At 34.1% G+C, this 26482-nt stretch overlaps 1 protein-coding gene across 5 annotated transcripts in view; it reads left to right on the top strand.

Moving 5' to 3' along the window:
* Positions 1 to 26482, top strand: part of LOC145243645 (autophagy-related protein 16-1-like) — a 171202-nt gene that overhangs the window by 143680 nt on the left and 1040 nt on the right. For all 5 annotated transcript variants that reach the window (XM_080106686.1, XM_080106683.1, XM_080106684.1 and 2 more), the window contains 7 exons: positions 885 to 956; positions 3108 to 3228; positions 7692 to 7871; positions 10207 to 10291; positions 17051 to 17098; positions 18435 to 18533; positions 26370 to 26482. The exon at positions 26370 to 26482 is cut by the window's right edge. In XM_080106686.1, the coding sequence (XP_079962812.1) occupies positions 885 to 956; positions 3108 to 3228; positions 7692 to 7871; positions 10207 to 10291; positions 17051 to 17098; positions 18435 to 18533; positions 26370 to 26463 (699 nt within the window). In that variant the 3' untranslated portion in view covers positions 26464 to 26482. The remainder of the gene's footprint in view (positions 1 to 884; positions 957 to 3107; positions 3229 to 7691; positions 7872 to 10206; positions 10292 to 17050; positions 17099 to 18434; positions 18534 to 26369) is intronic.

The raw sequence follows: 26482 nt of genomic DNA on the forward strand, positions 1-26482 counted from the left end.
GTATACGTTCCCAAGTTCAGTATAATAAGGTATATAATCATATTGATACACAAGTTTCTTTTAGATCAAAGTTAAGCAATGTTGAGCCTGGTCAGTAATAAATGAGTGACCATTTGTGAATACCAGGTGCTGTATGTGCTTTCTGCTTAACTAGGTATTGTTTTTAGCCATCTAGCATTTCTCCTTGCCACTGAAATCAGACGGTGCTGATTCAGAAGTGTGGTTAGGAACTGATCAACCCTTGCTTCACAATTGCTTTCTGTAGCTTGAGAATCTGCACGGAATTTCCATCAGAACCTTTATTTAATTTACGAGAGTAGCTTGCTCTTATTATGTCAGCCATGACTGGGTAGAAGTACAAAATAATCCACAGTTGTATTTTGGGTGTCGCACATACAATCTTCAGAAGAGTGTCAATTTTACAACTGAATTTTACCAAGTATTTTATCTATTACACCATGGATCATTGGACTGAAACGTTTGTGAAAACAACAGTCAAGATGAGAACAGTAGTTCGAAACATCCAAATATGAATAAACGAAACATTTTTATGACTAGGAGCCATTATTTTGGTGAAATTCCCATATTAACATTTATTCATTTTATTTTATTTTTTTTATTTATTTATTTTTTTTACATGGAGGTCACCACTTATCAAGGCCCAGAAGCCACTGGAGGAGATATTTTGTGTACAGTAATCACTGCGATAGTGTTGCAGTATTCATTAGTATTGGAGATTTGATAAAGTGCCATTACTTAAGGGGGGGGGTTCATCAGGAATTTGTTTATGTTGGACTTGAAGACATCCATGTTGAAGTCATTTATTTTTTGTTTTGTTTTAATATTTTCCTTTCATGTTTCTTCTCCTCTTTTTTATTTTTCAGGACCGGCTTGTTTTAGGTGCTTCAAATGATTTTGCAAGCCGAGTCTGGTCACTATCTGACCATCGCCTTCGAGTAAGTGTTATGATTGTTTTCATGGATTTTGTATGATTTATTCCAGAAATCCACTTATAAGTGGCATTTTCTCTGTTTGTCTTGAATTTTTGGTAAACAAATATTTTGCATGAATACTGAACAACAAATCTAAATGAAAGAGAATGTTTTTAATCATTCAAAACAAACCAAATTTAATAAAATAATTAAAAAACAAAAACAGTATATATATATATCTCCATTCTCCAACTCCCAGACAGTCTACTGATGTCTTTCATTTTTTTTATTTTTTATTTTTTTTTGTTTTTTAATATTTTGTGATTTTTCAACATTTTCATTCATTTTTATTTATATATATATATATATATAAGGAATCTTATGTCAGTGGCGATTAAGTTAGTTAGTATGAATTTTGATAAGCGTATATTCTTTTGTATTGGTCCCCCAATTTATCGAAGAGAGACCTAGGTTTTCAATGGTGTCTGTTACTCCGGACGATTGCCAGATAAGCGTCGATTAGTTTTTCCTGAAATTTTGCCACAAATTGTATTTCATTAAATAGATGTGCACAGTAAAAAAATTTCTTTTGCAAAAATTCCTAATGCGTCTCCAGGGGCTCAAGAGGTCAAAATGGCCAAAAATGACACTCTTTGCCCCCTAGCATTTGATCCCTCCATTAGATTTTCCTGAAACTTGGCCAAAATGTGGAGCCCATTGTTCTTATTATACATTCAGTATGTGTGACCTTGGCAAAATTCTGGTTCGCATCCCTTTGGAACTTTTAGGGCTAAAAAACATGTCTTTTTGGAGCTCTTTTCTCATATTAGTCAAAAACTTGATATGTATGTCTATATAGTGGTTTTCCATGGCACTGAATTCAAATATACATGTCTTAAGGCGTGAAACTGCATCGTTTGTCCATTTTCACTGGGATTCAGAATTCCCATGAGCTCAATAGGGGGTCACAAATGCCCCCAAATTGCACAAAAATGACACTTTTACCCCATAATTTTACCCCATTCATTAGATTTTTCTTAAACTTGGCAAAAATGTTAAGGCAACGTTGGCCCTTCACACTTCTTGCATTCATCATTTCTTCACCATTTTTTGTGGCGTCATTTCACATGCAGCACCAGAGGGGGACCACGCACGTGTAGCTTGTTTTTCTATACATTTACCCTGACCCCCATATGTTTCTGCCTTTGCTGAACACAGCTTCTTTCTTAGAACAGCACGTCTGCCTGTTTCCCACCTGACTACAACTTGGATGTCTTCAAGTCCAATGTAAACAAGTTCCTGATGGGCTGCCCCCTTAAGTAGACGCTTTATGAAATCTCAACACTAACGTACAACGTACTGTACATGCAATAACCCTTATCCCTGAGTGGCTTCCGGGCCTTGATAAGTGGTGACCTCCTTGTAAAAAAAAAATATCCCACTTGTACCAAATCTGCCTGATTATCCTGTTACCATATAATACCATCTTAACACCAGTCAGCATCCCTTTTCATCTTTCACCTCTCTCCCACAAATTCAATTTTTTTAAATTTCAATTTACCTTATTTTTATTTTTTATTTTTTTAATGTTTATCCTCTAATTTTTTTATTTCACACTTATTTTCTTTTTATCCTTTATTCTTTTTTTTTTACTTGTATAGATCGGTACATGTAATTCATTAATTAGTCAATGAAATCACATGACATATAGTAACTATTCCCTAAAATGTAGTCCATTTTCTATCACCCAATACTACTAAAGCCTCTTTCTAACATATGTAAAATACCATAATTATGTAATAATTCCCTACACAACTCCATTGTATACACTCTATACAAGATTCCCTAATATGGCTATTGCTAGATGTCGCATTTTTATCTTGTTACCTAGCACCTCACTTCCTCTTCTGATGAGAAGCATTAGGCTACAAAATGCCTGACATAAAGAGAATTCATAACCTTTACACACTATATTATATACCCTTTATTCAAATTGATTAATATATATATATACACACACACACCAGTATGTATTTTTATTATCAATATATTTTCCTATTGTATCTAAGCTCCATCTGCATTTTGAGCTTTTTATTAAATTGAAAAGTCTCCATTTTATGTTGTAATGCCTACAAATTTTCATTAATTATTGTTTTTTTTCTGTTTCATTTAAAGCATACCCTAACTGGACACAGTGGCAAGGTTCTGGCAGCCAAGTTCTTCAAAAATTCCATGAAGGTTGTATCAGGCAGCAATGACAAGACACTCAAAGTCTGGGATCTTGTAAGCAGAGCGTGTAAGTATATGTCTATATACTTACCTATCAAACAACAATATGTCTATATATACTCACCTATCCAACAACAACAAAGACATATGAACAAAAATACTACAGGGTGATCGCTAGATAAGCAGAAAATTTGTCAAACAACGATTTATTTTTACAAAGTTTTTCAAAGACAAATATTATATTATACTCATAGATACGCAAAATGTTGTCCGTGCACTTCACTGCAGTGTCAAACAACGATTTATTTTTTACAGCACTCACACGGCACCAATCAAAAAATAGCAATCAGGCATTTTATTCATGATCTAAACTGACCTTCAAATTTCCTGCTTTTCTAGCAACCACCCTGTAGTTACAGAAAGAAACTAAAGGTAATCTGAGGTTGAAGAAATCACTATTAATAAAAAAAAAAAAAAAACCCAAAATAAATAAGAGGGCAGGACTAAATTGCAACCTCCTCATACAAACACAGGATCACTGACAACACTCTTAACATGCACTCACTACTTGTAATAAAAACAAATAATTTTATTACGCCCTTGACCACTAATCAATAACAATCTATATATCTACAAAAGTGAAATTGTCTGTGTGTACATTTTTCTACCAAACTACTCTGTCAGTTTTCAGTCTACAGACTCGAGATTTGGCATAAGGGGCATTGAGATTTGGGAAAATCTTTTTAATCGGTTTTCAGCCAAAGATGTAGGTTACTTAAACATGAGTCAAACTATTTAATATATATATATATATATATATATATATATATGCACATAAAGTTATGAACAGTTCATAGGGCCCAAGCAAAGCCGGGCTGAACTGCTAGTATATAATATATAAATAAGAAGGTTAGATGGAACAGAAAAATATGTGTGTATGTATACACATATAATTAAACAAATGGTATAAATAAATATATAGAAAACAGATAAACAGACAGAATTTGATAAAAGACATTATCATTGTTTTTTATTTAATTCTTTTTTTGCAAATTCATCCACCGAGCAAATTATTCATCGTAATATATAATAATCAATAGAGGATTGATTCTATAATCTGCATAAATTAAAATATCATGTTTTAGCGTATTGTACTATTGGGTAACACTGGTTATTAGTTATATAAAATGTTTAGAAAATCTTTTAAATCCATTATCCAAGCTAGCTCAGCATTCTAACACTAGATACTTACTAGATCAAAGTTTTGAATAATTTTTTTTTTTATTCGTAAGACTATTGGTTATTATAACTTCCTCAATATCTATGATTTTTGAAAAGTACTTCCTTTATTATTATGAAATCTTTTTATGTTTTAATATGGTTTGTATGTACGTGTATCGATATTTGTTCAATAGCAGAGTTTTATTCCTTTTTGTATAGAGATTTTGTTTATTTTTGTACTTTCATATGCATTCTACACACATGTATTTATATGTAACTTTATTTTATACATTTGTCCATATATATATATATATACTCAAAAATACAGACAATTACAATACACGCATGTGTTATCTATGGGTTTTTATTTTGATATTTATACTATTACGAGGCGGTGCATCCAACAAATTTCCAGACATTTTTCATAAAGGCATTTAAATTGTCATAAATTCTTGGAAATTCAGTATGTTATTGCTATACATCTTGAGATGACTGACTAATTATAATTACACGTTCAAATGAACAGCTACAGCAGGAATCGGAATACACCCTATTAAAGTCTGATTGTCACAGCTGGTGAATTTCAAAAATGCAATCTGGATGCAAGGACACTTTAGAAGTAAGATATACAATAAAATTCTGTTTTAAACTTGGAAAAATGCTCAGAAACGTATGGAATGCTTCAGACTGCTTTTGGACCATCTTGCCTGAATCGAGCATCAGTTTTTGGGTAGCATAATAGAATGGCAGAGACTGTTAGGTATGATGAGAGGTGTGGGAGGAGTGAGGAAGTCAGAACATCAAAGTTGATTGGCCAAATAAAGAATTTCATGGTTAAGAATGGTCGTATGTCTATAGAAACAATGAGTGCATAATTAAATGTCAGTGTGGGAACTGTACCCACATTTATTTGTGAGGAACTGAGGATGTGGAGATTTGCGCAAAGTTTGTCCCAACGGTGCTCCATTCTTGTCACAGACCAACCAAGATGGGCGTCAAGACAGTTCCTAACCCTTCCTAAAATCCAGACCCTGTCCCCTGTGACTTTTCATTATTCCCTAAACTCAAGGAAAACCTTAATTGAGGAGATGACAAAGGCTGTGATGAAAGTCATTGATACTCGTTCACGATGACTTCCATGGAACCTTCCAGAATTTGTTGGAACAGTGCATTGCAGTCGGAGGGGATTACTTTGTAGGGGACTAGAATTTCATTTGTGTACTATCAATAAAAGTGCCCATACAAAAAAAAAAAAAATCTGGAAACTTATTTAAGGCACCTTGTATGTATCCATTATGCTTAATCTTCCTACATATTTGTAAAATTACGATATATTTCTGCCTGCTTTGTGACTTAATAAAACTTTCTCATATTTTTTAATGATTTTAGATAATATTATAAAATTTTAATTTTTTAATTCTTTAATCTAAATATTGAATTACTAGTGGCTGTGTCACGTCGGCACACACAATGCCGAGTCAAACACAAAATCGAGTACACTCAACATCAAGTACACTCAACATCGTCTCACCATCAACGCTTACCCTGTGAACTCAGAGTATGGGAAATTCCCATATGCACAAAATAAAATCACTAAAAAAAACAAAAATACCCTAAAGGTAAGGATAATGAGTAAACGTTGGATAAAATGGTTAAAATTATTACGAACTTGCCAGGATTCAAACCTGGAATCTTCTGATCCGTAGTCAGACGCTTTATCCATTGCGCCGCAAGTCCTGTCCATATGCTGAAAGATGTTACTGCGACTGCATACAGACAGTGCTAAATTCTGTTGACCTGGGTAGGTAACTTTTTCGACAATTGCACGAAACGTCCCAAACACCTTTATTTCGGGCTTTTTGTGTGACTTGGTGTTGTTTGTTACGAACCACATATAGATAAGGACAATCAAGGGACTCACACCTTTCAGGGAGAAAAAAAAATTTTCAATTCGGTGTATCCGTTCGAAAATTTTATTGGTACACACACACACGCATAAATAAATAAATAAACATTTAGAATTTTATTAATAGTATAGAATTGTTAATCCTTACAATGTATATTTACAATTATTAGTTATCTTAATATTTTATGCTTAAATATATAAAAATTTACATACTTGATTTTCTGGTTTTTCATTTTATTGATATTTTTCCTTTTTAATCTTAAAATTTTTTTTTTATCTTTTATTCTTTTTACTCACAAATAATTAAATTAAAAAAAAAAAAACTAGTTTAAACGTTTTTTTTTTGTTTGTTTTTTTTTTTCACCAGTCCTGCCAGAAATAGAATTATATAAACATTAATAATCAAATAAGTTTAATACTTTTCTGAGCTCCTGTTTTTTCCCCAAGGTTGATTGCATTTTCTGTTTACTTGACTAATTAACGTTTGACCTATTTCCTCCCATCACATTTTGACAATCACTTAGATTCTGATCCTACCATCTGTCATACTTCCCTCACCACTTACCTAACCTCTCTCCCTTTTGTTTCTCTGCCAGATTTAGTTGATTTTTGTGTTTTTATGTTTGTTTTTTCTTTTGATTGCTGTAACTATATATTGTCTTATATTTTATATTTTCGATTTTAATTAAAAATAAAAAAAACTACTTGATCAATTTATATGAGTTTTGGAATATTACATTTGTTTTATAGCAGGTACAGACATCATAAAGATTTGTCTATATTTTTTTTTTATTATTAAGTCAAATTTGAAATAAAAACCGTTTTTTTTTTTTTGTTTTTTTTTTTTACTTAAAATGCATTTTTTTTTTTAGATATCGTCTTATAATGCACAAACACCAAATTTTAAACGATTTTGATGTCTTTGATTTTTTGTGAATAACAATTTGTAACATGCAGTAACAGCCTGATGTATATGCAAATGACCAAGCCGTGGTGCGAGGTGATATCTCAGCGGAGAAAGAGGAAGGAAAGAAAAAGTGGAGAGAGATTTTGGAACCACGTGGGTGGTGACAATGTGGCGAAGCATATGTCAGCAAGAGATTTGAAAAACCCACATGACAGCGACTGGTTGTGTTGACGTGGAAGAAGAAAAAGCAGGTGTTTGACATAACAGTTTTGTTAACCATATGGTGAACAAAGAGATTTGTAAAACCAAGATGCAAACGTAATTTAGAAAGTATCATAAATAAATGCCTTTTGTTTCTACTAAAAAAGAAAAAGTGGAGTCAAATTTCTTTAATTTATTACTTTGAGAGACTTTCATGCACAACATCGGATGTGTGTTAAAATGTAACGTGTTAAAATGTAACAACAATGTTAGAAATTCTGCTTTTTATTTGTAGGTGTTCAAACCATCTTTGCTGGTTCGAGTTGCAATGATTTGGTAACGATTGGAGGTTCATCAATCATAAGTGGCCATTTTGATAAGAAAGTGCGATTCTGGGACAACAGGAGTTCAAGAAATGACGTCCTCAAAGAGGTGACGTTAGGTGGACGGGTAACATCATTGGATATTTCAGGAGGTTTGTATTAAAAACTCAGTACTTATGCAATACTAGCAAAGTCCCGATGTTAACCTTTGACCTTGAAAAATAGTGTGCATCATCCCTAGGTTGGAGACCATTATCATGTCAGGTTTGGTCATGATCGGTCCAGTGGTGTCGGCTGTATGAGAATATATATACATAAGCTATGACCTTGACCGTAACTTTGAAAAATGGTGTTCCCTAGGTGAGGGACCATCATTATATCGGGTTTGATCATGATCAGTCCAGTAGTGTGGGCTGTAAGAGAGTTGTACACACACACACACACGAACATACTACTTATATATAAATACGGACCGTACTATTATTAGAATCGTCCCGTCGGTTTTTAGGAAATGCTGAAAGTTGCTGAAACCCTGAGTAATACAAAAAAATCATAAAGAAAATATTTGCTATCATTATATTATGAAAAAGAGTTTTTATTTTGATTTGAACACAAAAAAAATCATAAAAGAAAGGGAAAAAAAATCATATAAAAAGAGTTTAAAAAGTGTTTTGCTTGTCATCCAAAAACTAAACATTTATTCATAAAACTTATCTTACAATGAATGTTTTTTTTTATTTTCTTATTGAATTGAATTTTTATCCCAAAACTATCATTCGGCACCTTCCGGTATTTTCTGTAAACCAATCAGATGGTTCAGATGATAGCCTGGTTCTTATACTGGACAAGTACCAAGAATTCATACAAGAATGAGCTCTTTTTTTTTTTTTTTTTAATTGCCAAAAAAAAGATAGAAAAACAGATTTTCATTTTTAGGTTCTTCATTATAATAGCAAAATTCAAAAATCAAATTGAAATATTAAATTGAAAGTAAAACCAATCCAAGAATATTAATTCCAATTTTTTTTTTTTTTTTTTTTTAAATTGATGAAAAAAAGAAAACAGATTTTCATTTTTAAGTCATTCTTATAACGAAATTCAAAAATCAAAATATTAAATTTCAAGTAAAACCAATGGTATCTACTTTATTGTCATGTCGCAATAATGAAAATACAAAAAAAAATTATAAAAGATAAGGTAAAAAATGAATTATTCATGAAAACAGTTTTCAAAGGCATTTAGCAAAAATTAAGTTTTGCTAAATTGGCCTAACATTTTCAGGTTTCATAAAATAATTACCTCCCTTTTTAAGATTTGAACTCTCCGGTTTCTTTTTTGCAAAACTCAATTAAGTAGATATTGGTTTTATTTGAAATTCAATATTTTGAGTTTCGAATTTCGCTCTAATAATGAAGACAAACCCATTTTTATAATACTAGATCGCGCAAGGGAGATAATTCCTTGAACTGTTACATACTATTACTACTACTAATAACAGATACACTTATAAACCCCTGCATCCTTCAATACGAAGCCGTCAAGGTGTTGTATTATATTTGGTCTGTAATCAGATCCACAATGTCTCTCTGTCACATAGCGTAGATGTATATGCATGCAAAGGGACATCATTTGGGGGGAGGGGCTATAAAAAAAAAAAAAGAACAATCTTGTGAGAGATGAGACCCCGTTCGAGATCTCATGAGACGTGGAGAATGTTCTAAATCATGTGGGTGACATCACGGCTGCCACAATGAGGAAATAAATGTTGTTGCTATAGAGAACAAGCAAGTTGGAGTTATTTCCTGTTCTTTGTCTTGGTCTCTTTTGTGACTGAAACTACACACAACATGGGTTAGTTCGTGGACAACGTTAAATTTCTAACTTTTATCTGTTAATTTCAAATCTCTCACTTGTTTCCTTCTAGTTCAGGCTTTGGGTTTCCGCTTCTTTTTTACTCCCCCCCCCCCACCCTTAGGATTCTGCTGATGCACTTGATCAATTCTCTCTGAGGCTAATCTTGGCATATGTCAGAGTCTGCCTAGACATGGTTTGTAGATTATTTATGATACTACTTATTATACAAGAATATGATTGGCTGATTTTAAACTTTGAAACTCTCGCATCTTGCGACACATGAAACAGTCAAAGTATACCATCATTTTCGATCTGAAGCCAGCTTCTTCCCATTGCAATCAAATCTCTCTTGATTGTCTTCTTCCAGTTCGTTTTTGGTCTTCCTTTCCTTCTTTTTCCATCAGGAGTCCATCGGAGTACTTGGTTAGCAATTCCTTCTGAGGCTCATCTTAAGATATCTTCACATGAGCCTAGATGTCATTTGCAGATTATAGACTATACCACCTAATAATAAGAACTTGTAGGCTAAAACTATTCTTGAAAAATTCCAACAAATAAAATAAAGAATTAACGGAACAAAAATTTCAATAAATTTGAATTGAAAGTTTTTTTTTTATATTTTAATTCTTTCAGATTCTAATTATGTCCTATGTTGTACACGAGATGATGCCTTGCAAATTCTGGATCTCAGAACGTATAATGTTCAAGCTACTTTAAGGTATGCAACGTTTGAATGATTATCTCTTTCTTAAATATCTTGTTTGTTGATGAGATTTGGCCACAGATTATATATTATCAAAAAGGTTATTTTTTATTTAACTTGATATTTAACTTTTTTCTTATCGGAAACGAGTGTAGAAATTTTCTGTTATCAAATTTGTAAGCAGCTGGCCATACTTAAGGTATGAATGAAAAATCCACAATTACAGAAGGAAATTCAACTATATAACAATTAAAAAAAAAAAAAAAGAAAGAAACCTTAGCTTAAATTGTTAGATAGAAAATAGGAATCAGCTGTTTACCATGTAGCTTTTTTTGGAGATTTAAAAACAAGGTACATTACTGGCTCTCCAGCAGAAAATACCACTTCCCCAATAAGAAATGGTGACAGGATCTGGTTGCTATTTTTACTAATGTGTGTGTGTATATTGCTCCTTTAAGAAGTTTGGGAAATAAAAGGCAGTCATCTGGCCTTGTGCGAAATTGTGATTTCTGGTCACTTGATCACTATAGATCTTAATGTTATACTTGTATTTGGCTTTATAAATGTTAAATTTCACTTGATTCTCGTGGCGGTTGACAGTGGCTGTGTTCGAATCCTTCGACCAGCAGCAATCGTCACTTCCTGCACTGATAATTGTGAAAGCATGAAACACTAGTTTCTGTAAGTATAAAAAAATAATTATTCATATATATATACACACACACACTTATTTATAAATGAGTATGTGATAATTATATATGTATATAATAATAATGTTATAAAAAGGGAAAAAAAAAGAAAAGAATTGTTTTATATATTCATCAACATTTCATCTTATTTCAAGACTTTCTCAAGATGACTGATTTTAAGAAACATAGAAGTCAATGTTTGGAAATGTGGTGCATGTCTCTGATGTGGAAAGAGTGCCTTTTGTTCTTTCTTTTTAATGAAACATTAGATATTCAAAATATATGATGCGTTTATGACATGAAACAAGTAACTTTTTATTATTAATATCAATATTATTTACAAATTTTGTTGGTAATGTGTAAAATAGCTAGTTTGGATCTAAATTTAAGTTTTGTTTTAGCTTGCTGATTAAAGGCGATAAATTGCAGAAGCCATTATGTTGTTTAGTCGTTTGTGTAAAATCCGTTGCCATGGTTGCTGGAAAAAAGGTGGGATCCTTCTATCGATCCAGTAGATATCTCACTATTGATGCAATTCTCTACCTATATAAGAGCCAGGTACGTCCAAGGATGGAGTATTATTGCCACATCTGGGCAGGAGCTGCTAGAAAGACCCTATCCTGCCTTGACAGAGCTCAAAATAGACTTCATAGCCTAGTAGGGGATGCCCTTTTCTCTTCCCTGCAACCTCTTTCCCACAGAAGAGACATTGCGAACCTGTCTTTGCTTTATCGTTATTTTCATGGCAAGTGCTCATCTGAGCTCCAATCTATGGTCCCCCTCGCCAAACATTCGCAAGAAACACTCGTCTAGCTGAAAACACTATCAATAATTTCCCTCGCTCTTTATCTATGCTTAAACCTAATCGTAGATTCCATGAACAAAGTTTCTTTCTTAGCACGCCTGTGGAACTGTCTTCGTTTGCCTGCTTTCCAGCTGATTACAAGTGGTCATCTTCAAGTCCAACGTAAACAAGTTCCTGATGAGCTATTCCCCTTAAGTAATCCAGTTTTCCAAATTTACAGTACTAACAATTACTATATTGTTCCATTGATTACTGTTCACTCTTTAATCCTTATCCTTGAGTGGCCTCTGGGCCTTGATAAGTGGTGACTGCTATGTAAAAAAATAAAAAAAATGAATGCTGATTCCAGAAATTTTTACTGAGATTTATTTAAAATGAATTTAATGGGTCTATTTTTTTTAAAGTCAAAAGAATGATTACACTCTAATGCATAAGTGAATAGTGAATTTCAGCTTAGTATTAGTGGTAAAAACAAAAAAGGTACTTTGCTAGATAACTACTAGTAGTAAATATGTGACTTTAAAATGCAAATAACCGGAAAATTTTAGGAAATAATTACCTGTGATAGTAAAAACATTTTCCTTTTATCCTCTTTGAAATATAACAAAACCAGCTTGGGTGTTTGGAGTTGTAGCAAAAAAAAAAAAAAAAAAGTTGTAGTAGGCAGGCAGGCTTGAACCCGTGACGCAAAGGCAGAAAAGAAAGTGGAGGTGTGTGTAAGGGTGTTGGTTGAGCAAAAAAAAGAAAAAGAAAGAAAATTGCAAGCGCAAAAAAAGAATAAATAGGAGTAGTAAGCTGGCTCGAACCCATAACGCGCCAGAGGAAAAAGAGGTGAAAAAACAAACTCTTACCAATGTGTCTACCATGGTTGTGACATCACAGGCAGTCGAAATAACGCCTTTTAAGCGACGTCGTGAATGCGAGAGTTGAATGACTTGCAAAAAATGTCAGTAAAAAAAACGACCCTCCCTGTAGAAAAGTGCCCAGTTGAGGGTGAAGGAATTAATGTTTTGGGCCAATTTTTCGATATTTGTCGTCTGAAGGATCGAGCTTCAAAATGATACCAATCTCGTGAAAGTCCGGCACCTCTGTCAAAAGTTTTAGGCAGACATACATACAAAGATACATACATACCTACATACATTTAAACAAAAAGGTGAGATTTATATTATAGACTAGCGAGGGGTACCCGGCATTGCCCGGGTGTTTTTCGGGGTATGTGAGAAAAAAAAAACAGGTGCCCGTGAAAAAAAACCGAAGCCTTCACGACACGCAATTGGAAAATAGTAAAGTGTTAAAAAAAAAAACAGGTGCGCGTTTTTGATTGACGTGACGGCAATAGGTATTCAGCAGTAAGCATTTTGTGTGGGACAGTTTTGAATGAGGTGAATAGATCGGTTTGTTTTTAAAAACCTCCTCCCTGTTTATTAGGAGCGAAATGAAAGCTACAGTCTGATATGACAAAGTCGACATTGAACAAACGTTACTTAGCTCTCTTGAGACAACTGGCTTTCGGCCTGTGATTAGAGTCGAGTTTCGCTTTTTTTTATACCGAAAACCGAATGTAACGCGTGCCGATGCGGGAAATGTGGAATAATTAACGTTTGAAAGTCAATAAAATTAAATAGACAGGCGAGCTCCGTGGGTAACTCTGAGATATTACAATTTATAGATGATATAAAAAGTTTTAAGAAGTTGTGAACCGAGCAAGCGCTTCTCCGAAAGAAGCCTTTGTGGACATCGAGGAAAAGTGTACATACATACATACATACATTTTCGCTTTTATATATATAGATGGGTAATTTCACTAAATGTAATGTTAACAATTGCAAATTGAATTTCTTAAATAAAAAAAAAACTACTGTATTGTTTTCCACAAATTTTGATGAACTCTAATATTTTAACATTACAAGTAAGTACTTTCTAAAATTTACTAGTTATATTATTTTTAACTTGCATATTTACTATGGGGTTATCTATAGAACAATACGATGCTGTTCTTAGCAGAGAGTTAAGATTAATATCTATAATATTTGTAAGTCATGAAAATTGTTGTACAAAAAAAAACTTTTATAAAAACAATGAAAGGGTTTATTCAATTAGTTATACCGACTGTGTGAGTGAGGAAAGAAACAATGAAAAGTCCTTTGGGTTTATCTGTGAGTTGTTTTCTTTAGGTAAATATAGTCTGTGCTTGGGTGTCCAATGAACAGGACAGAAGAGAGAAAGGGGATGTTTTTCTTTGTTTATATAAGAAATCTCTTTGGTGTTTGTCCATGATTCCTAAAAGGGCTGAAGTGGTCCCTCTTGAGATTGATGAAATAAATGCACCTGACAAACTGATTGGTCATTGTGTAACCAAATTGCCTAACAGGGACAGTTCTCTGAGTGAGAAAATAAGTCTTTATTTGTGACTGCTACACAAGTACAAAATCCCATCTCTCACTTAGCTATCGATATGTATTTCTCTTGCCATCTCTCACCATATTTAATCTTTGCTTGATATTTAAAGATATATATATATATATATATATATATATATATATATATATATATATATATATATAAATTAGTATAGTATCCCTGCAACTTATGTCCCCCACTACATCAAAGTGGCACTGTGCTTTGTTTGGGATGAAAATGAAATTTAAAAAAAAAAAAAAATTGTTACTGTTGCTATCAGATCAAGCTGTCTTAAGGTTCTGGCTTGTTAGCCTAAAATACACCAGACATTGATGTTATGGTTTTTTTGTTTTTCTTCTTTTTTCTTTGTAAGACTCAATCATGTTTTGCAAAGTAAAAAAACAAAAACAATTGTTCTCTACAAAACAACCAAACTAAACATCATGAATAAATATTTGAAGATTAAAAACGACTTGATGCATAAAAACTCTTTTCCAAAATCACTGGATTTGGCATTAAATGACCCAAAAAAGGGCTAATATGCTGTAAAAAAAAACAAAAAACAAACAAAACTAAACCTAATATTTATTAATGTTGCTATAAGCATTTAGTGATAAAGATTTCTTTTTTCTGATCAGTTCAAGCTGGGGATGGAGCATCCTACTAGATGCCAAACATTCACTCGTTGACTCAGATATTCCAACCAAGAGATCTTTTTAAGATTCTGACCATCCCTTTAAGTGCAATTGTTTGAATCTCTCTGGCACTTGGTTCACCGGGTATATTTGCCAGCTAGTTTTTTAAATTATTTTTCATGAGTCCGGTTCGTCCTATAATTACTGGAATGATAGAAATCTTCCTAAGATTCCAATTTCTTTTCATGTTGTGCCATGTGACCATGGTATTTTGTTATCTTTTCCCTTTCAGTTCTGTTTAACCCAGCATCATTGAGAACACTAACTTTGTAAGAATTTCTCTTACTCGTTTTTTCCTTTGGCAGAATGAAAGAGACACTCAGAAAAGCAACAAAGGCTCACCTTAAATTCCAAGAATATTTTATTTACAAGAAAGGTAAAATGAGTCCATATTTGCAAAAGAGTGCACCTCTTTAGCTTCGGCCAAATGGCGGGTAGTTTATGCCTCGAAAGGTGTAGGCAGTTTTCTTCTGTGAAGATGCTGGTTGAATTCGGCCGCTCGTAGAAGTGGTTGAGGGTTCTTTGAAATCCTTCCAGACTGGTCAAATAAGAACAACGCACATTGCGATCGATGTTCCATAATAAAGGATGCCCTCCTGCGGGCAATGATGATGAATGTAATTAGTCCATAAACATTTTTGCCTCAGGCTTGTATCCGCATTTAAGTGAGCGGAGATAACAAATAGAATAGAACCCTGCCTTATCGTTCATTTGGCACGGAGCGAGACACCACGCATCTGCTTTGCTTGACATGGAATGGAAATCTGTTTGAAGAAACACAATATTCCCGCCAATTCCTGAATCCTCCGCAGCAACTGAAACAATGCAATTTCATTGGTCAAAATAATCGCGTGATTGGAACAATCTAGCAGTTATCGCCCTTGCATTCTGAAATTTCTAACAACTTCTACTAAGGTTGCTTCTTTCTCCTCCTTGTCCCATATCACAAGGTCAGCTTTAATAGCTCTGTTCTTCAGAGTTGCTTATGTGCTTTAATCTACCATCTAATTAATATCGTGTATTTGTACACTCCGTAAACCTATGTATAAATTAAAAAGAAGTCAGTGAAGCATGCATGGTCCTCCGTGAGTGCACAGTGAACAAGGCAAAAAAAAAATGACTAAGTTCAGCATTTGCCCACGCCCACCCTATTCAGCCCCAAAAGTCCCCAGGGGACGTCAGATCCTGGTGAAAATGAACAAACGGTGCAGTTTTAGGCCTTAACATATGTAAATTTGAGTTCTGCACCATGCAAAAAAAGGAATGACAAAGTCCATCCCCCCTCCCCCATTTAGCCCCAAAAGTCCCAATGGCCTTAACATATTTAAATTTGAGTTCCACACCAAGCAAAGCTGCTAAGAAAACGTGCACCGAAAATTTTGGACAAATACGGTAAAATAGTCCCAAAAAATGGAATGTTTTTATTAGCCTTGAAACAGCCCCTGGGGCACACCCAAGAATTATTGCAAAGTATAGACAAACAAAATTATATAAAAGTCAGTTAGTTACAACTTTTCAGAAAGTTTTATAAAAATCCAAGGCATCAATTTTTTTTTTAATAAGCACAAAAGTGTCAATTTTAGTGTTGTGGGGACATACACACCATTATAATCACTAAGATGGACTTATCCATTAGCCATATAATCAGCAAGTAAAGACCGCTCAATGAGAGCTATCCGGATGTCGTACAAAGACGACTCCCCACGGACTTACTAATCTTCCTGTATCACTAACCCTGTTCTGGATATAAATGTCCTTCGTATTCTCACCAGTCGTTGTGTTTTCCTACTTTCATCTTTCCCGACTCCACTACAGTTAGCCATTTTAACCCGAAAGGCACCACTAAAATCCGTTCTGTTACTTTTTACTCATGTTTAATCGTAGTTATTGAGAAAAGTGCAGACAAAGTAACGGACGAATAGACAAGGGGGAATTTATAGGTCCCCACCCTCCTTTTGTCCGGGGGGGGGGCAAAAAAAAAGAATTCCTTTTGCTTCTATATTATCTGTGTTTAAAAACATGTTTAAAAATATGTTGCTAAAGAAAAATATTTCAGTAAAAATTAAAATGTGTTTTTGATATTTAAAAATCAATGCTTAATGTACCAAATTATTTTTATTCTTTCTGTTTTTTTTACTTGAAGCTTTTAATTATTTTTCCATTGTTTTCTTATTTTCTAAAGTGCTGACGAGTTCAAGGTCGGCTGTGACTGGAGTCGAGCTACATTCAGGTAAAAAAAAAAAAAAAATTAGTTTTAACAAAAGTCAAATATTTGTATTGTATTTGTATCTGCACTCATATTATATTGCATGTTGTAACCATGTGTATTCCTTGTAATGTGTGAATGTATATTGCATATATGCGGCGCTGAATGTCATCACTCGGCAAGTGTTATTGCAGCAAAATATCAAGTTAGTATATCATTTTATTCCCCATAGCCACATCTAACACGTACACGTATGGTCGAATTCAGATTGGAACATGGGTAGAAATCAATTAATGCACACACCAGACAAATGTATACCCACCAAACTAAACTTTAACAGCGTTTTTCTCCGTTTTTTTGTTTATGACAGTTACGGAGTTATGCCATTCAGTGCTATATATATATATATATATATATATATATATATATATATATATATTGGCGTGGAAATATACATTATTTCCTTATTTAAGCTCAATGTAATTACAGAGCAATATAGTGAATAAATGATAAAAAACTATATTCCAAAATTCATGATGTTGACCATCTTACAATTTATTCCTTAAATTCAGTTGACATTTACAATTATTGAAAGTATCTATTTCGTAGCACAAAATCAATCACTTAATAATTATATCAATCAGTGAATCTATTTTGCCCTTAACTCATCAGAAGAAATAGCAACAATCAATCCGTCAAAAGGAAATAAAGTGTGTTTCAAAATGGCGCAATGTAAACATATTATAAGGTATTTACAGCTTTTCTTCCAATTTTCGGATTTTAATCATGTCGAAACGCACTTTATTTACTTTTGATGAATTGATTGTTGCTATTTCTTCTGAGTTGAGGGCAAAATAGATTCACTGATTGATATAATAATTAAGTGAATGATTTTGTGCTAGAAAACAGATATTGTCAAGGATTGTAAGTGTTAACTGAATTAAAGGAATAAATTGTAAGATGGTCAACATCATGAACTTTGGAATATAGATTTTGTCATTCATTCATTTTATATATATATATATATATATATATATATATATGTATATATGTGTGTGTGTGTATATATAGTGGAATTTCTAGATACAAAATTAATTTGTTTCTATCTTGGTTTTCATATCTTGAACTTTTCATATCCTGAAAGGCATTTTACCATTTGTATCACCAGCGGCATGATGACACATATGCAAATGACCAAGCTTGGGGAGGAGGGGGGCACCACAAACTTAAACTGCCGTGTATCAATTGTGAATTCATTTGTAATCCCTTCTCCACATCATGTTTGTTCCGTTTACGATAATCAAATTCTTCCCAGTTTGCATCCAAGCAATCGCTGATTTGTTTTTTGCTATTTTTGTAGCCCTGACATGTGTTATGCTGCTGCCGGCTCACAAGACGGATCATTATGTATATGGGACACAAAGAAATACACCCTAGAAAAGGTTCTTAAAGGTCACGAGTAAGTATCACTAACATGATTAGTTTTGAATCTTTGTGGTTCTAACCACACTGATGAATCTATGAAAATATCTGCACATTTAACATTTGTTTTTACGGTAACTGGGAAAAAATAACAAATCCATAGTGAAACATTTAAAGATTTGTAAAGAATCAGAATCTGGTATCGGAATTGGTAGAAATATTGAAACTGCCCCATCACTAATATATATATATAATATCACTTAGAGTAAAGAAATGATAAAAATCAGGTTATTGAGTTAAATTAATAGATTTAATAAAATAAATTTAATAACATATGGACAGCGAGTAGTCATAAAGTGGATATATATCTATAAAAATATATATATAAATACATACCTATACACACACATATATATATATATATACACTTACATACATACATATATGTATGTATGTATACATGCATACGCATATATATTACTAAAGTAAAACTAATAAAAATTTTACAACATTAAAATTGTATTGCGTTAAAATAATATACACGTAGAAAAATATATATCAAAGAAATACATTAGTAGAAATATGTAGAGATAATAATGAGGCAAAATATCTAATGTTATATTAATTTATTTTTATTTCGGACTACTATTCTCATCTTTATTAGTTGTTGTTTTTCATCTTTTATTGGTTTGTTTATTCACAACGTTTCGGCCAACTAATTCCTCTGGCCTTCGTCAGGTGGTAACCGCGATGGATAGGAACTTCGAATCTCCTAACTGCATTCTCGGCCATCACTGACATCTGTAGACAATTAATAAAGATGAGAATAATAGTCCGAAATAAAAATAAATTAATATATATAATGCTCATCTCAAAAAATGAATTCCAATTAAGGAATAATATATATCTAATGTTATATTGATTAAACATTAGTAGAAATATGTAGAGATAATAATAAGGCAAAATATCTAAATAATAATATATATATAATGTTATATTGATTGAACATTTGAAATAATAAGGATTTATGGAGCAGCAGAATAGAATGGAATATTAAAAAAGTGAAGGAAATTAAGTGAAATAGTAAAGTGCCAAGGGAATATGGAAACCCGTTTCCCTGACCAACAAGAACAACACAAACCACTTCTAGATCTGTTTTTGACCACAGTTCCCGATGATTGTATAACGAATGCCGACAGCCCACTTGGGAACGCTGATCATGCAGTGATAATGGTTGAAATCGCCCTAAACTCTAGAGCCAAAACTGAAGCGCCAGTGCTCAAAACAACGAGATATTATAAAAAGGCTGACTGGGAAGCCATCAGAGATCTTATCAGAGATGCCCCATGGGGAAATATTTTTTCTCTTCCTGCTGAACAGTGCGCAAATGAGATCACTGAATGGTTCAAAACTCAATTGAAGCACATGTTTCCATGCGGAAATTTTATAGCAAGCCCCACTTTCCCCAATGGTTTACTTCTATTTGTGCAACTGCCATTGCTCAAAGGCAGCATGCATACCGCAGATTTAACCGACATAAGTCCAATTCAAACAGACAGAAGTATATAGAAGCTAGAAGTAACGTTAAGAAAGAAATAGCGACGGCTAAGAAAGAATTTACTGAAACCACTAAAAAAATCCATTGAAGCACAACAATTAGGAACTCGTGACTTCTGGAAAATCTACAACAGTGTAGTAAATAATGGGCAATCAACAATCACGAGGTTGATTGCTCAGCAACCGAGAAGGCTAACATGCTTGCCAGTCAGTTTGCCTCAAACTCCACACTGGACCCTTTCAACCACCCCCTACCTGACTTTCCTATGCGGACAGACGCCACGCTAGACGATCTGAAAATCTCCCCTGCTCAGGTGCATGCTATCATAAAAAACCTTGACACTTCAAAAGCATGTGGGCCCGATCTCATCCCGGCTGTGCTATTAAAAATGTGCTCTGCCGAAGTAGCTCCAGCTCTCTTCAAACTCTACAACAAATGCCTTAATTTACCGGGCTGTTGGAAAACTGCTTCTGTAGTACCAGTATTCAAGAATTTTGGCGAAAGAACTGACCCATTAAATTATCGGCCCATTAGCTTCGCACTTTTTGCCAAAATATTTGAGACCTTAATTAACCATGCTCTAGTCCATCACCTTACAGATGCTAAACTTCTTACTGAGTAACAAGATGGATTTAGACAAGCCCGTTCCACAGCAGACATCCTAACTGTAATCTCTGAACGTATATACCATTCACTGGACAAAGCGGTGGACGGCAGAGCTGTTGCTCTATATATATCTAAGGCTTTTGACAGAGTATGGCATGAGGGTCTTCTCAGAAAAATTAGATCATACGGTATCACTGATAGAATACTTAACATAATTAAATCCTTCTTAGTTAAGAGAAAAATCCAGGTTGTCCTCGATGGTCGTACATCTAAACAATATGATATAAATGCGGGAGTGCCTCAAGGGTCTATCCTTGGACCTCTATTGTTCCTGATATTCATAAATGACCTCCCCGACAAAATTGCCTCTGAGATGGGTATATATGCTGAGGACACCACACTCTATAGCAGGCACGACAGGAAAACAAATGAACACATATCTAAAGAAATGGCAGAAACACTAGAGGATGACCTCCAATCTGTAGTAGAATGGGGACAAAAATGAATGGTCACGTTCAGTGCCGCCAAGACTAAACTAGTTTCCTTCGATAATTACAAGAAACCTTCTCTACCACCTATAGCAATGGCCAACGACTCTTTATCTGAGTGTACATCTTTCAAACTCCTTAGCCTAACGCTCACAGGAAACATGAGTTGGAACAATTACATTGAAGGCATTGCCAGAGCCGCTGTGAAGAAGGTAGGCTCTCTCAACCGTGCTAGAAAACTACTAACACCTGGAAGTATCCTGTACCTCTATAAGACCACCATTCGCCCATGTATGGAGTATTGTTGTCACATTTGGGCTGGTGCATCTGCTACTAGTCTCTCGCTCCTAGACAAGGTTCAAAAGAGAGTCGCTAATCTGATAGGCCCTTAACTGTCATCTAAACTTCAGCCTCTGTCCCATCGACGAAATGTTGCATCCCTCTACCTGTCCTACAAGTATTATAATGGTGAATGCTCTGACGAACTGCAAGCACTTGTGCCCCCACGACGTAAACACCCTCAACAAACCCGGCAGGCAGCTAAATTCAGAGATTCCTAGATGTAAAAGATCTTTCTACTCCAGTAGTTTCTTCCCCAGAACCGCTAGACTCTGGAATTCCATTCTAGGTCCCTGGTTCCTCAACTGTACTGACATGCAGAAGTTCAAGTGTAACGTGAACCAACATCTTGCTGCCCAAATCCTTATATAATACTCCAGTAGTTGTTGCCCCTGATAGTAGTCTCCTACACCAAAGTGGCAATGTGCCTTGTTTGGGATGAAAATGAAATAAAAAAAACAAAAAAAAAAACAGGAATATCAATCTAGTAGATGTGCTTTAAAAAGGGAGTTAAAAAGATGGTGGTGGTACTACTAATAGTTATTATTATAAAAATAATTTGAAATTCAAATCCATAAATAAAACAAAGAAAATAAAAAATTTAAAAAAATATTAGGAATAGCAAAACCAAAACATTAGATGTTAATGTTGAATTTATGTGGAAGTGTGTAAATTGCTAAGCTGTGGTTTGTAATGCCTATAATTTATTGATGTTTCACATTTTTTATTTAGGAGCCTATCTCTATCCTTAAATGTAATAATATATAATTTTTCATCAAGGCATAGATAACGATGAATTTAAGAATTGATAAGTGTTAGTTTTCTTTAGAACATCTCATTTAGCAATTGGTGTTAGGTTTTGATTAGTTAATTCCCTATTGTATATAAAAAGTGATATTTTAAGTGTATAGTTTGTATTATTGAAGGAACATTTATGATTGACTAGCAGTTCAGCCTGGCTTTGCTCGGGCCTTGTATACTACTGTTCATAACTTTGTGTGTGTATATATATATATATATATATATATATATATATATATATATTAAACAGTTTGACTCATGTCCAGATCACCTACATCTAAAATTTCAAGTGTTTAGACCCAAAAATTGGCGGAGGAGTTTGGTAGAGTCTGCAAAGGTCAAGTCTTTCAACTTTGCAGCCTAATTTTCACTCAAAACTGATTAAAAAGCTTGCTGCATGTCTGAATACCCTTTATGTAAGATTTCAAATGTTTAAGCCCAAATTGGCTGAATAGTTTGCTAGAGACAGCAAAGTTCAAATCTTTTGAACTTTGACACCTTGGCAGCCAAATTTTCAGCCAAAAACCGATTAAAAAGCTTGCCCTATGTCTGAATACACTTTATGTAAAATTTCAAATGTTTAGACCAAAAATTGACTGAGTAATTTGGTAGACTGCCGAGGTCAAATTTTTAAAAACTTAAGCAGAACTTAATCCTGTTTAAATATAAAAAAAACGATGTTAAACTTTTTAAAAAAAAGATAAAACAAAAAACAGCAATTTTTAAAAATAGAAAAAAAACATCTTTTGTAAAAGAAAAAAAAAGAGGGTTGGTGGCAGGTAGGCTCAAACCCGAAGCCTTGAGGCCAACAGGCTGACGACACACCTGTACTACGGTGACAGAAGCAATGTAAGACATTAAATTTAGCGATTAAAAAGTGAATGAGTTTAAATTGAGGTCAAACATCACACTATTCTGCAAGACAGTTTTTAAGTGTGTGTTTAATGAGGTCAAATCTGCACTTAATTTTACTGCGGGATAGTTATTTGGAATTTGTTTTTTTTACCCAACTTTGTCTGGCTTTGTTTCCCCAATGTGTTGGGGAAAACCATTTCCCCCGTTTATTAAAGGAGTGTCCAAATGAAAGCAATTGTCTGATATGATGGTGAAAACTGACATTGACCAAACGTAATTGCATTTTGGACACTATCGGTCCGTAGGTCGAGAACCGCGCCTTAGTTTCACCAGTTTCGCTTTTATACGAAAAAGCCGAATCAACACAAGAGGGGCCAAAATAGCAAGAATTGTGTAAAACTCGATGTAAATAAATCTAGCTGCGACGCGCGTTCGCAATTCGTACGTATTATGATCTACACGGTATATAAGAAGTTCTAAGCGATAATAAGCCCCCACCCCCACCCCACCCGAAGAAACCCCGAAAACAAAAGCCTTTCTTGGGCATGCGAAAACTCTCGTGCTTTTTGCCTTTTTTATAGATATAGATATATATATATATATATAAAATATATAGACTAGCGGGGGTACCCAGCATTTCCCGGGTGTTTCGAGGTGTGTGTGGTTTTGTTTAAAAAAAAAAAAAAAAAGTTTTGGTAGGTAAGTAGAAAGAATCAAACCTTGAGGCGCAGTTGGAAAATCATAAAGTGTGAAAAAAAACGTGCGACGTTTAACGGAAAGATGTTTGAATTTATTTAAGTATTAAAAATTGGCAGGTGCCTGTACTTGACGACTTAATGAGGTCAAGTTTCAGTGCGGGGCAGTATTTTATTTACTGCGGGTCTGTTCGCTTCTTTTTTATACGAAAAAGTCGAATCCACATGCGGTGATCGGAAAATATTCAATATTTAACTTTTCAAAGTCGGGCAAATTAAATACACACGCCACCCCACGTTCGTAACTCGTAGATATTATGATTTAGACGTGATATAGTTTTAAGGAGCGGCCCGAACAAGAAGGCCTTGGAAAAAACCCTTTTGCGGACATGCATGAAAACGCGCGCGCGCGCGCACACACACACACACACACACACACAAACATTTTCGCTTTTATATATATATAGACTAGCGGGAGGGGGGGTACCCGGCGTTGCCCGGGTGTTTAAAGTTGCGTGTGCTCAGGCACAGGGTAATCAAAACATAAGAATAAGTGAAGTAAATATTTTATATAAAATAAATGTTAAAACTTTAAAAAAATCGAAAAAAACAAAAAAAACTGACGTATGGCAAACGAACGATGTTAAATGTAAAAATCGGAAAAACAAAAAAAGAAAACGCGAATGTGATCGAAAAAGAAAACAGAAAAACAAACGTTAAACCTTCTTTAAAAAATCTGAAAAATAAAAACAAAAAAGACACTAACTTAAATAACCCTCTTTCAATATTAAAATTTAAAAAATCTTAAGAAAAGACATCTCACACTACGATTTGAACCCAAAACCTTTAGATAATGAGGCCACACTCTAAGCAACTGAGCTAAGACGATGCCGACGAAATTGTCGTTTTTTTTTTTAAATTTAAACTAAATCATGTTCTGACATCATTTGCACATGTGTAGAAGCGAACTTGTCATCAGAGGACAGTACCCAGCGTTGCCCGAGTGTTTGAAGGTGTGTGTGGTTGTTAATGAAAACCTAAGAATAAGCGAAGTAAAAAAAGAAAACATAAAAAACGAATGTTAAAACTTAAGCAAGGGGTACCCGGGGGTGGGGGGTAATCAAAACATCGAAAAAAAAAAACACAAAAAAAACTAACGTAAGGCAAACAAACGATGTTAAATGTAAAAATCGAAAAAAGAAAACAGAAAAACAAACGTTAAAACTAAAAACCAAAAAATAAAAAATGAGAAAAATGGCTCAAATAAGCCTGTTTCGATATTAAAATTTAAAAAAGCGGTGGGTATTGGGGATTTTTGGGTGTGTGTGGTCGGTCGGGGGTGGGGGTGTTAAAAAAAAAACTAAGAATAAGCGAAGTAAAAAAAAAAAAACTGAAAAACGAACGTTATGTGAAAAATGGCTTAAATAACATTGGTTCAATATTTACATTTAAAAAATCGAAAAAAAAAAAAAAAAGAAGACCTCTCACACCACGATTCGAACCCAAAACGTTTAGATAATGACCCAACGCTCTAACCAACTGAGCTAACACGACGTACATGAAATTTAGTCAGTTCTTCAACTATTTAAACTAAATCAGGTCATGACGTCATCTGACGCATGCGTAGAACCGATCTCGTCATGAGAGGACAGTTTTTGTTGCCCCCCCCACCCCTGTAGAAAATTGTTGATTTCAGGTTGAAAAAACTAACATTTTTGGCCAATTTTTCGATATTTTTCGGGCGAAGGATGGAGCTTCAATATGATACCAAGTTTGTGAATTTTTGTTCTGTTTGTCGAAAGTTTTTAGCGGACACACAAGCACACATACATACATACATACACACATTTTCGTTTTTATATATATATATATATATATATATATATATATAGACTAGCGAGGGGTACCCGGCGTTACCCGGGTGTTTGTAGGTGTGTGTGAAAAAAAACAGGTGCCCGTGAAAAAAAAGCCTCGACGACGCGCAGTTGGAAAATAGTAAAGTGTGAAAAAAACAGGTGCACGTTTTTGATTGACGTGACGGCGATAGGTATTCAGCAGTTAGCATTTTGTGCGGGACAGTTTTTAATGAGGTCAATAAATCGGTTTGTTTGTTTTTAAAAACGTTACTTAGCTCTCTAGAGACCACTGGCTCTGAGCCTGTGATTAGAGTCGAGTTTGTTTATATCGAAAACCGAATGTAACGCGTGCCGATGCGGGAAATGTGGAATAATTAACGTTTGAAAGTCAATAAAATTAAATAGACAGGTGGTTAAGTATGAGATATTACAATTTATAGATGATATAAAAAGTTTTAAGAAGCTGTGAAGCGAGCGAGCGCTTCTCTGAAAGAAGCCTTTTGTGGACATCAAGGAAAAGCATACATACATACATACATTTTCGCTTTTATATATATAGATGTCATTTTTATTGAGTGTTTTATGGAGGATATTATTAGGTGGGAAAGACTGTTTGATTATAATTTCTTTCTTCAATGGTCATGAAGCTTTTCTATTTTTTTTTTTTTCTTTCAGCAATGCAGTAATCGCGTGCTCGTGGAATCCGATTGGATCACTTATAGCAAGCTGTGAAAAACATCGCAAAGTGATCGTATGGTCAGATCTTTGAGTTGCACCACGTTCAAACA

This window comes from Euprymna scolopes, chromosome 22, assembly GCF_053919585.1.
Source record: "Euprymna scolopes isolate OS-2025 chromosome 22, ASM5391958v1, whole genome shotgun sequence".
NCBI classification, from domain to species: domain Eukaryota; kingdom Metazoa; phylum Mollusca; class Cephalopoda; order Sepiida; family Sepiolidae; genus Euprymna; species Euprymna scolopes.